Source organism: Chionomys nivalis, chromosome 22 (assembly GCF_950005125.1).
Source record: "Chionomys nivalis chromosome 22, mChiNiv1.1, whole genome shotgun sequence".
In the NCBI taxonomy this organism is placed as follows: domain Eukaryota; kingdom Metazoa; phylum Chordata; class Mammalia; order Rodentia; family Cricetidae; genus Chionomys; species Chionomys nivalis.
This window is the reverse complement of record NC_080107.1, coordinates 4,377,195-4,390,085: the sequence shown is the minus strand read 5'-3', so window position 1 is coordinate 4,390,085 and position 12,891 is coordinate 4,377,195. Positions and strand designations below refer to the sequence as shown.

The 12,891-nt window shown below is 40.7% G+C and overlaps 1 protein-coding gene across 7 annotated transcripts in view; it reads right to left on the bottom strand.

The window, feature by feature from the left end:
• Pde1a (phosphodiesterase 1A) overlaps positions 1–12,891 on the bottom strand; it is a 234,381-nt gene that overhangs the window by 46,511 nt on the left and 174,979 nt on the right. For 6 of the 7 annotated variants that reach the window (XM_057754705.1, XM_057754704.1, XM_057754706.1 and 3 more), the window contains 4 exons: positions 10,115–10,297; positions 5,198–5,264; positions 1,289–1,405; positions 157–297 (listed from right to left, as the gene is read on the bottom strand). In XM_057754705.1, the coding sequence (XP_057610688.1) occupies positions 157–297; positions 1,289–1,405; positions 5,198–5,264; positions 10,115–10,297 (508 nt within the window). Of the gene's footprint in view, positions 1–156; positions 298–1,288; positions 1,406–5,197; positions 5,265–10,114; positions 10,323–12,891 lie in introns of all 7 variants that reach the window. The other variant, XM_057754708.1, reaches the window with a different exon arrangement.

Genomic DNA, 12,891 nt, shown 5'->3' with positions numbered 1-12,891 from the left:
ATGTATAACTAATTTGTAAGATCTCAGTGATTATTGCATGTATGTTAGTTACGGTGCTCTACAAATATTCGTTCATGGCGTTAGAGACAAGAATAATGCAAGAGAATGGAGTTTTGTTTCTATGCCAACACACTTCATTTATAAAGGCTTTCTTACCATGATACCTGTATGGAGCATGATGTAATGCACAGTTTGAGTGACATCAGCGGCATGAACCAAATTATGATATGGATTTTTGTGCTTGCTGTAACCAACTTCTAAAGCTTCTGCAAAGGCAATTAGGCAAGAAACGGGAATCTGTGGAAAGTAATATTCATGATTATATTTTTGTTTGAATTGTTATGCTACACAAACATGAGCACAGGGTTTAGAAATGGAGCAAATTAATGGGTCAAATATGGGCAGTAATTTCAAGTTCAGTGAGAGTTGTCTTTAAAAACCACATCATTGATATATTGGACTGCAATATGAAAGACTTTAACACAAATTAAATAGCTCTGAATTTTCATATCTTCCACAGGCAAGAAAAAAAAAAAAACAACAACTCGTTCTTAAAAACATGACACTCCCCAATGTAAACCGCAAGGTCTAGTTTTCCTAACTGTCAGATAAAACTGGTGGTTCGCAGTTCCTTCTGTCCCTTCCAGTGGCACGAGCCCTGAGCTAGTGGAAGTTAGGACCTCAGATGGCTCAGAAGTGGCAGGAAGAGGAGCAGAGAAAAATGTAGAGCTCAATAAAAATCAATAAAACAAATATTGCTTAGATGCTTCTAGGTGAAAACAATGGGAAGATGTATCTTTTCAGTCTAAGGAAAGCTCCCAATAAGTTAGATGTGCTGATGGAATACTGAGATCCCAGAGCCACCATGGTGAATCAATAATACTGTGTGTTCGAGACTAGCCTGTGCGACATGGCAAATTCAATGCTACCTTAGGCTGCATAGAAAGACCATTCCTCAAAATAAAGAAAAGAATAGGTTCGTTGTGTAGTATTAGAGCCCTGGAAACAAAGATGAAAAAGAACCCTGGAACCTATTGCACTTCTTCAAGGCATAGTTTCTGTCCTGATAGGATTCTGGAAGAATCCAGGGAGTGTCTGTTGGGATAAACTTTCCGGGTCTCATGGTGCTCACAGATGTGCAGGGAGTGGTGGTTTCATCAGAGGGTGAGCACAGACCCTCAACCTGTGACTTGTTAAATCAATCTAAAGCCACTGGCTCAGGGTTTCGGGCTGCCGTTCTTATTCAAATAACCAGTTCTCTGAGCTTCTCGCAGTTGAAGTTCCTGACCTTGAAGCGGTTGATAAGGTCGTATCTGGTAAACAGCTCATAAATCATAAACTTCAGACTATGCTCGCCGCTCGCTTCATTTAAGGCAAATACATCAAAAGACCATTTATCAACATCCTGTAGGAAAAGAGTCAATATTTTAGATGGCAATAGCGTAATCACACTGCTTCTCATGGAAAATTATTTAACAAATTAAGCACTGAACATACAACGGGTAACCCTGCAGTGGAAGGTGTCAGACTGCATTCTGCTGGAGTCTGATATGTCAGAGCTGCAGGGGTGAGGCTGACATGGATAATATAACACCGTGGCTCTTCCTCAATACCAGGGTTATGAAGCTGATATAATAAACTTGGAAACAGTCTAATGCAGCCTTTGTCTTTGCTCTCTCGGACTTCCTGCCATAAATCATTACCTAGACCTGCTCCATTTTAAGGCAGAAGAGCTGGCGTTTGGGTGATGTCAACTGAGGGATGAAGAGAAAATAGTTCTGGTCTTTGTTGCCATTCAGTCACACATTCTTCTTTGACATTTTAGCATAACGAGTCAGTAATTTGGCTATTATCTGTCTTCTTTTGGGACATAAATTCTCAAGGGAAGTAAAGCTTTAGCCTTCCTGGCCTAACCTAGGCTCACTCACTCAGATTCCTCCAGAGACAGTAAGAACAAGGGGTAGATCATTTGACTGAGGAGGGGCTCAGTAATTTTGCTATTTCATACATTTTTGGGGGGACATAGATAGGTTTATAGGGGAACAGGAAACACCATGTAGGTATCCCCTCTGTGGCATTGGGAGCAGTAAGTAGGGCTAACTAGGCCGCCAAGATTTCTACACGGTTTTGCTGCAGAAAACCTAAATGAGTACATTATTCTGATCTAAAGTAGAACCTGGATGTCAGGAAAGAATGCCTGGTGATGACATGCAAACTCTCTCTCTCTCTCTCTCTCTCTCTCTCTCTCTCTCTCTCTCTTTCTCTCCCTCTCTCTCACACACACACGCGAGTGCGCATGTGTGCTAGTAGAGTCAATATTGGATAGTGTGTGAACAATTTAAAGGAATGGTTAGATTTTGTACGTGTGGACTCGATGCAGGGCTTTTACCCTTTCTATGAGCATTGCTTTGGGAACCAGCTTTATATACTGTGAAATGCTGAAACTAAATCAAATCGGACATCTGATTCAGGCTCTGAAAATGTGTCCTGTGAAAGATGATAGTAAAACCTTCGAATGATACTTTAAAATGCTTTGATGCTTATGTGTGGGGCTCTTCCAGGCTTTCCCATGCATATGGAGGTCAGAGGACATCTCTGCTTTGTGGAGTAGGTTCTCTCCTTCCATCTTCAAGTGGGTCCCGGGGATTGAACTCAGGTCACCAGGCTTTTGGGGCAAACTCCTTTACCCACTGAGCCATGCCTTTTTGAATCACTTAGAATCATGCACCAATTAAGTTTTTTTTTACTTGCCTGCAATTGTTAAATCCTTCCCAGTTGACTCCAATATGATGCCTAAGCACCCACTTTTGTCTCTTTAGGAATTAGAAATCTAAAATTCTTGATAGAAGGAGTTTTAGTATTACTAAAGCTCAAAAAGAGACAATACATCTTTTATCAAATTCCAAAGCTAACAAGGAGCAGTTGGTTCAGGCCTTCAAGGCTTCCTGTTAGAGGCCAGTTAAGGGTCCCCTTGAGAAAATGGGGGCGGGGCTTGCAGACAGTGGTGATTGACACTTGTCACCTGCCAGAGACATTTTGTGCCCATGCCTTCAGGACTGGTCTGGGGGATTTTCAGAAAACACATTCACAATAATGCTCTTTCCTGGGTAACGTTTACTCCCTCAACCTTACACTTCACGCAGTTTTAATCAATTACATCTCACAAAATATTGGGTTCATATACCAAACTATTTTAGTTGGCCTTTATGCATCCCCCAGTTTTCTTGCACATAGTTGAAGCATAAGAGGGATGGCAAAAATCTTTCAAAAGCAGAGTAGTTAACGTATTGATGAGGCACTAAAGTCACATGCTTGTCTTTCTCGTAGTTTTGGAAACACACTGGCTTGAAAAAGCCAGTGTGAATTTGTAGAACTCAATACTGAAGAGGATGCTTAGGACAAAAGGGAAACACAAAAAATAAGCTTTGCAAATTGAAACTAGAAAAGAAATACAAAAATCAGAAATAAAGCATAAGAAAAAAACAGGAACACTATTATCTTGCAGGTTAAGGTTTTTTGCTTGTAGTTAAAAAATAAGTTGCTTTTTCAGTCACAGTCCAGCTGGCCTTGGTGAGCTTGCAATAGATCGGCCCCACTGTCTCAGTGGGTGGGTGCACCCCTTGTGGTCCTGACTTCCTTGTTCATGTTCTCCCTCCTCCTGCTCCTCATTAGGACCTTGGGAGTTCAGTCTGGTGCTCCAGTGGGTGTGGGAGGAGGGAGAACCTTGGACTTTCCACAGGGCAGAGAACTCTGACTGCTCTTGGGACTGGAGAGGGAGGAGAAGAGGAGTGGGGGGAGGGGGAGAGGGGCGGGAGGAGGGGGAGGGAATGAGAGGCGGGGAGGAAGCGGAAAAATTTTTTTTCAATAAAAAAAAAATAAGTTGCTATTGTTCTCTGTTAAGTCCTTGAAAGTGAAGGTTTCTGTTTGTAATTAAGAATAAGCTCCTGTTTCTTAGACCTGATGTAAATTGCATTCCATATTTTTCAACCTACATTAAATTTGCATCCCCTTCCTATGATGTATATCCTTACCCTGTCCGTTCCCTCTTATTGTATCTTCCTAACAATAGATGACAGTCAACTCTCTCACTCTTGTGAACAGTAGCCTTCCTATAACAGGACCTCAAGCAACTAGAAGGGGCTGATCGCTGATATCCTGACCCTGGGAGAGGGAGCCAGACTGGCCCGTCCCTGGTGTATGCTTTAATTAGACAACCATGGCTTCAATCTTTCTCCTCAAAATTTCAGGTTTAGCAAAAGTAAGTCTAAATCTCTCAGTATATCCACCATAAGGTTGTTTTAAGAGACAGAGTTGAGTCCTTGAAAACATTAAAAGTCAGGTGGGGAAAAGGGACTTTAGAATGAATGAGCAGCCTACAAGACTTTCCTGCAGGTCAAATAATTTGAGTGAGGTCCACCTGTGTAAAGAGGGGACAAGCGAGGCAGCAGCTTCCTTGGGCAAAATCTCAGGTCCAGTCATTCCCTACATACACAATGCTGCAATCACACATGGGGCATGGGTGGGACAGTCCCAAGAGAAGCCAGGCACATGACGAGAAAAATTTGGTTTTTGTTTTTTTTTTTTTGGCTTTTCGAGACAGGGTTTCTCTGTGGTTTTGGAGCCTGTCCTGGAACTCCCTTTGTAGACCAGGCTGGCCTCGAACTCACAGAGATCCACCTGCCTCTGCCTCCCGAGTGCTGGGATTAAAGGCGTGCGCCACCACCGCCCGGCTGAAAAATTTGGTTTTTGTTGGTTAGTTTCTTTATCAATTTTATAATTTCTCGGACTTAAGATCTTGGATAATTTTCTTCTTTGTGTTTTGTTACACACACAGTGAAAAATGCCTCTTTAAAACATAAGGTAAGCATAAGAAGATGCGTATATTCTCAAAATAATGCCACCTCCAAGTGGAATTCAGGAGCCAAGTAAGTAAAGCCTGGAAGAACAGTTCATACATGCACATGACTGTGAAAGGGTGTTGATAGGCAGTGACTGCTAGCATAAGTCACTCAGATGCTGTGACTAGGCTGAGTCAGGCTTGGGCTGCTTTACATTTAACAATGCTTAAAGGAATGTTTGCATTGTAATATGTGGACTGCAGTAAAGACCTGCTCGCTCTCATTCTCCTCCCAGCCACTTGAGGGTAAAGAAACGTCTGTGATTACTTTACAAAGGAAAGCAAGTGAAATTGATTCACCTTGAGCGTCAATATGACGGCTGCAGGGTATGACAGCCCAACCATGTGGTAGTTCTTCCTGTACATCCTAGGAAAGGGGAAAATTGCACCGTTAGCATTCCTTCGCTCAACACCTTCAGCTGTGATTCTCAAAAGCCAAGGAAAGACAACTCTAGATTTCTTCGCCTTGTACCACCACTGTGACAAAGGTGATAATAACAGCCATTGTTTCTCTGGGTGATGGGGCATGAGGTGGGTACGGCTTTATCTACTCATAGGAACTCTGAGAAGTGATCTTGGTTTCGAGGAAAGGGCAGCTATCCCTGAGTTTCATACAATGACACAGGTCGAATGTATGTTCCATGTACAATGACACTCTTCACAGGTCACCCCATCTGAGACAGCAGAATATTCCTGCCTGGTGACCATTTGAATACCAACGTTTTTAGATTAGAGGCTGAGTACCTTGAACATGAGATTCATTTATTTATATTTGTTTATTTCTGAATGGTCACTATCAGAGGGAAATAGCACCACCAGAATTTACACAGCTCTTTGTTAAGGATATCATAAAAGGTTATATTGACAAAAATAAGTCAAGACTGATCAAATTGTTGTCCAAAATGATTTAAGAAAGATTATTCTGCCGGGTGGTGGTGGTGCACGCCTTTAATCCCAGCACTTGGGAGGCAGAGGCAGGCGGATCTCTGTGAGTTCGAGACCAGCCTGGTCTACAAGAGCTAGTTCCAGGACAGGCTCCAAAACCACAGAGAAACCCTGTCTCGAAAAAAAAAAAAAAGAAAGATTATTCTGAGAAAATATTCTCTCCGATTCCATAATAATATCAACAGCAGTATATCCTGACTTATTTGTAACTTGTTTGTTTCTGGTAGGGTAGGAAACTGTCTAATAATCAAAATTTAATATCAGGTAGCATCTAGTGAAGAAGGCTCTAACACAGATAAAAGCAACTGGACTCTATCAGGAATGTGAATAATTTGTGACTATTCCCCAATGTACTGGAAAGACATAAACTGTTTCTTACTTTATATATTCAATTGGCACACAAGAAATTGTATTGCTTAGACTATATTGCTATGATGCCCCCCTTGTAAGGAAAACACTATAATTTGATTAAATATGATAGAAGTGGTCAGTATTAGTTAGTACAGGGAAAGCTGGGTGATGGTGGCATGTGCCTTTAATCCCGGAACTCAGGAGGCAGAGGCAGGTAGATCTCTGAGTTGAAGGCCAACCTGGTATACAAAGGGAGTTCCTAGATAGCAAAGGCCATACAGACAAACCGTATCTCGAAAAAAAAGAAGAAGAGGAAGAGGAAGAAGAGGAAGAGGAAGAAGAAGAAGAAGAAGAAGAAGAAGAAGAAGAAGAAGAAGAAGAAGAAGAAGAAGAAGAAGAAGAAGAAGAAGAAGAAGAAAAGGAAGGAAGGAAGAAACAGGTGGAAAATATTCTACCATCTTTTAAAAATAAAAATTGTTGAGGACACGTCAAAATATTTTTGAATCTGTGGTCTATGATTAAAAATCCAGAAAACACAATTTAAAAAATAATAATAAAAAAAACCAAACCAAGTAATTTGTTTTGTTGTGATTTCCTTTTTTTTTTTTTTTTTTTTTTTTTTTGGTTTTCGAGACAGGGTTTCTCTGTGGTTTTGGTTCCTGTCCTGGAACTAGCTCTTGTAGAACAGGCTGGTCTTGAACTCACAGAGATTCACCTGCCTCTGCCTCCCAAGTGCTGGGATTAAAGGCGTGCGCCACCACTGCCCGGCTTGTGATTTCCTTTTAAATAACGAATTGTGTTTAATTTCTCAAAGGGAGCCCCCTCCTGCACCCCGTTTCAGCACAGAAACTTGATTCTTCACTTTTTCCTGTTTCAATTTCAAGTTCTCTTCAAGTCACGGGGGGATTTTCAGATGGAGTGATCTGTACAGCAGCAGATTTCTTTACTAAAGCCTTCAGGAGGGTTTACAAGAAAAAAGCTTTTATTAATTACCCCCTGGAGCTAAGTACAATTACTCCAGCCCTGTAGAGCAAGGAAAGCACTGAGAGTGCTGACTGTTCCTTGTGGATTCCGAGGAAAGTCTTTATCCACCTATCTTTCCTATGATTGTATTGTCATGAAGAAAAGAGCGATGGGTTGAGAAGGAGCAACGATCAGGGAAATGATCAACACAATAAGGACCCTTAGAACATTAAATACTATCAGATCAGTGTGATTTCTTGGCACAGGAGGGAAGGGGGCTGGGAAGGATAGAGAACCCAGCATTGAATCCTTGGTTAGCTGCTTGGTAGCTATGTGGCATTTGGAACAGTCTTTAATAGTTCATTTTTAAAAGGAGAATCCCAAGCTTTCTGTGAAGACTAAAGAAATAAATGCTGGGTAAAATCTAGCACCGAGGTTCTTTGACTTGGAAATTGGCTTTGAATGTGAGCATTACTTACAATATGGAAGGAAAAGAGGCAAGGATGATTGCCCTCTAAAAGCAATTTTTAAAAATTTCCAAAAAAATTGTTAAAAGTTCTGTATCATGTTAGCCTTCCTGTCCTATCATCAAGGGTAGAAATATAAAATTAAAAATTTTATATTAGAGCAAATAAAAAGGAAAAGCAACACAACTGCTCCAGAAATGCGAGGGATTGCAGACATTTTCATCAATGGCCTTCCATCTCATTAAACAAGTCGTGTGCCATGCATGCAGGAAAAAGGCTAAGGAGTTTCCTGGAATCCAATAGGTGCTAAAGTCCAAGTGAAACTCTAAGCGATTACTTTTGAAGGTTTCTCTATAACTATGAGATATAATTCCAAACCTTTAAAGAAACCATTTCTCATCGCTGTCCAAGGTAACATTTGGACAAACAATTGTCAGCACCTGCTGAGTCTTGGGAGAGCAACTTCATAGGAGAAACAAGGGGACTTCTATTTCCATATTGAATATAATTACTTTTGAAAAATTCAAGATAAACGATATCAATAATGGGCATTGATATTGATAGATCAAGATTTTCCTTCTACACTCTTCAAGCATGCTAATTTACAATAGTCAAACTTTTAGTTACCTTATGCGTGTTTCGAAAATTCAATTTAGAAAGGAAGCTTGATTTGTATGGTATTTCATAAGAAAAAAATAGAAACTTACCAGGTCAAGGCATGAATCTGAATGCATAACCTTGTCTCAATGTATGCAAATTTGGTTGGCTCTCATCCATATTTTGCTTTGCCTTTCAGCTTGCAAGGCTTGCAAACTTTTTAACAAGGAAGATAACTTATATTCCCACAGCAAGCCAAGCATGGGGCTTCACCTGAGATTCTGCAACACTACTTAGATGTTTTTAATTTGATGCCATGGGCTATCAATCATCCTCATAGGAAAGGACACTCTCCTCAGCCCAGCATCCTTCTGTCAGAATAAGTCTGTACCCCGAAGAAGGCGATATCCTGTCATCAACTAGAATATCTGTAGTTTTCTTTTAAGTTTTTTTTTTTTTTTTTTTTTTTGCCAATCAGATGGGACTGAGAAGCTAGTGAGGTAATTTAGATAATAACTCACTAGATGAGCTTTTAGGGTGTATCTTCCTGAAATAAGCTATGGAAAGTATTGTCACCATGTTCCTAACACATCTTTAAACTGAGTTTGCAATAGGATTCTTTTGTTTTCCCACTTACATTTTGAAAATCAAGTATCTTTTCCATCATTTTTTTTTTTTTTTTTTTTTTTTTTGGCTGGAAACGAGGCTTCAAAATATTGAAAGATAAAAACAGTGACCGGAATTCACTTAAATGTAAAGGATGCTGAAGCTGAGCTTGGTGACATAAGCCTGTAGTCCTAGCTCTCCAGAAACGTGAGCCAGGAGAGTTGAAAATTCAAGGCCAGCCTGACCTAACCAGGCACTGTCTCAAAAACAGTGCCCTGTGAATCTCTGTGAGTTCGAGGCCAGCCTGGTCTACAAGAGCTAGTTCCAGGAGAGGCTCCAAAACCACAGAGAAATCCTGTCTCAGAAAAACAAAACAACAACAACAACAAAGCCAAAAAACAAACAAACAACAACAACAAAAAAAACCCCAGTGCCCTGATGTGTAATAATTGCCCATCCTTCAATTTGGTCAGTTTCAAAAACATTAAAATTGCCACTTTACATATAATTAAACACATTACTTTTTAACATGAGAAATTCCTGATAAATGCTTCTCAGTTTTGCCAGATGTGGTTATACCCAGTCATTCTGAAACATCTCATTTCAAAGAAAGAAAAGTAGTCTTTTCTCTTAATGATTAAAAAGCATTTGAAACTCGGCCTATAAATACGTGGAAATGCTGGAAACTCTGGTGACCTCCGTGATACGGGGACCTTCTTTCCATGACACTAAAGTCTAAGTCCTCCAAAGTGGAAGTGAGAGAGATGTCATCTCACTATGGAAACAGGAAGAGGGAAATTTTTTCGATTTAGGACAAAAAAGAAAGAAAGAAAGAAAGAAAGGAAGGAAGGAAGGAAGGAAGGAAGGAAGGAAGGAAGGAAGGAAGGAAGGAAGGAAGAAAGAAAGACTCATTTGACTTTGAAATAAAGATTACTGCCCATTATAGGATTCATTTTATGGGTTATTGTAATTTGTTCATATGAAATTGAATGATGAGCTGTGAACATATTAGGACTGTTTGTAAACGGTGTCTACAAAGGTGTTTTTCCAGTGGGGTATGATATCAGTCTCCCTGACAGCCTACTAGAAAAAAGGAAAGACATCAAGACAAGGTGCTTTTGCTGTGGCCATATCGGTCACAAGTGCAAACTGTCCGCTCCAGTTAGACTTGGGACGGTAAGTGTCCTCCGGGGACGGTGTAGGATGAGCCCTCAGGATTTCTACGTACCAAACACGCTTGCTGCCCCTTTGGATTCTCTTTCCTTGGGACACGAACCACGCCGCTTACCTTTCCACAAAAATGCCAGCCTGAACAGCGTGGACGATGCTTCGAAACTTGGGTTTTTCCTCGGGTTTCTTCTTCATCATCCCCATTTTCCGCGTAAAGGTAGAAGCCAACCAGTCCCGGACTTCCGATGGGACTGAGTCGGTCTGAATGTCGCTGAGCTCATCTTCGGGGTCAAGAAGTCTTCTACAAACACACGTAGAGGTAAACACTGGGAAAGGGGAGCAAAGACTAACAAGGAAACATGCATCGCAATGTTTTCGCTCTTTCTCTTTTAATGGTACAGCATTCTCTGTTTCTTAACGTGAACTGTTTAAAAGAACGGAGTTAACATTTGGGAAGCTGCGGAGTTTTCAAGTTGATCCCTTGCTGGAGGCAGGAAACGGTACATGATCGCATCTGCGGCTCCCCAAATACTGAAGGACAGCATTAGCAGGGGTTTGTCAGTCTCATTAATATGCCATTCTAATGGTGATTAAAGCAAGAAAGACAGGAAGAAAAATTCATAAGTGTGTGTTACTGAGAAAGTAAGCAGAATGGGAAGAAAAGGTGGTTGGGGCTATCACAACTCACATTTAATTTTTCTGCGTAGTTAAGTCAGCAAGTGCTATTTGAATTTTTCGATGGTTCCAAAAGTCATGCCCTCATGCTGTTTCACTGAATAAGATCTTCTAAATTAATGAAATAACTTAATTCTAAAATAGCTGAGCGATGGTGGCACATGCCTTTAATCCCAGCACTCAGGAGGCAGAGGAAGATAGATCTCTGAGTTCAAAGCCAGCCTGGTCTACCTACAAGAGCTAGTTCCAGGACAGCCAGGGCTGTTAAGCAGAGAAATCCTGTCTCAGGAAAGAAAAAAAAAAAAGAATTCTAAAATAATCTTTCTAACAATATATTTACAGATTAAAAACTCTAAGGGAAGAAACAAGGTCAGTGAGACGGCTAAGCAGGTAAAGGACTTGCCATGAAGAACTGAAGACCCAAGTGCAGTCCCCAGAACCCATGCGGAAAGAGAAAACAGACTCCTGAAGATTGTCACGAGACTGACCTTCATGTGTATACTGTAGCATCCAAGCACGTGCTCACACACACATACATACATCATAAACACTCATCTGAGCAATAATAAATCAAATTTTAAAATAAAGAAAAATAGTTGGAGTTCTCTCTTAGTATCTCCGTGGGAATTAAGAATGCTCTCTTTCCCCTAGGATGCCCAGATCCTCATATACCAACCTATGTGCTTTCTCATGATTACCTTGAATAAGTTCTCCATTTCATATAATACCTAATAAAATGTACATGTCCCCTCTCTCTCTCTCTCTCTCTCTCTCTCTCTCTCTCTCTCTCTCTCTTTCTCCACACATACACACACACACAAACACACTCATGTGTTATTTAGGGAAGAATAAAAAAAAGGTTGTACACTTTCAGTCCAGATGCAATTTCTTTTTCTGAGTACTTTCAGTCTGAGTTGTTTAACCCACAGCTATGGTGTGCAAGGATGCCAAGAGCTATGTTGAAAGCTCATTCCAGGAGTCTAGCCTCTAAGCGGGTGGATCACTGTCAGTCAAGACCCAATTTTAACATAAGGGTGAAAATTTCACAGGTTTGGAACTCGTGAGCAAGAACCAAGTGTCGCAGTACTTCAGACACTAAGGCTCCTGATGGCAAGGCTGAGGCCAACCTGGACCAGCTTGAGATGAAATCTTGTCTCTAAAAAGTCAAAACAACATAGAGGCTGAGGGCCCAGTATGTCAACAGAGTTTTAAGGAGACAGTGCAAATTGAGTTCTGGGAAGTGGCATGGACCGGTTGATCAGAAGCCGTAGCTGCCACAGAGGAGGGAGCTGAGGAAGCATCCTCACTGAAAGCCTGCCAGGGTCTATAACTGAGAGCTTACTAACAACTCAAACTGGAAACAATAAACGAAAGTTTTCCCACTAGATAAAAACCGAACTACACAGACCAGTCTGCTTCATCCACAGAACTCAGAGTAGCTTTGTTTTCTTGGCAGGGCAGCAGATCAATAATCAGATATCTTTGGCATAGTTTATCTCTGACCTTACGTTCTGTAAATCAGCACGATCCTTTAAATGGTCCCCCTCTGTGTGTTGCTCCCTTCTGCACACATACACAATACTTACTTTTCATGATGTTCATAAACACAAATGCATTTATGAAACAGTAAAAATAAACACTAAAGTGCTGGAGTTAAAAACTACATGTACATATAAGACAAAAGACATTCAGTCAAATATTCATGCTGATTAATACTCACTTGGTAATTTTTTTAACCTTATTTTGCTTCTTGTGCTTGAAGGAGTTTGATTTAGTGCTAGACCACTGACACTGTAATTCAAAGTAAATTTTTTTTACAGCTCTTTTGCCCATTTCAAGGCAGATTCCTTAGCCCATCTTAGCATGATATTTTGATACATGCCTTGAAATTTTCATTACTTAAAGACTATGCCATTTCTATTATCTCTTATGCAGTGATCAGCTAAGGTTACAGAGCAGGGCAGCTGGAATAAGAACCATTGTGGTGTAATCGCATGATGTCACCGTTCTTCACATTCTTGCCTCCCAGTTCTTACCAGAGGGCTGAAACAGAATGCCAGCCGGATGGTAACCATTGCCCAGTTTTTCCACCACACACTTGTATTGGGGACTTGAAGGCTGCATATTCTAAACTCACAAACTTCCCAAGACAGATGGCTAAACAAGACAAACGTAATAAGCATGACCAGGGTGTGTTACTCGGAAGTCTGGCGATTTGTA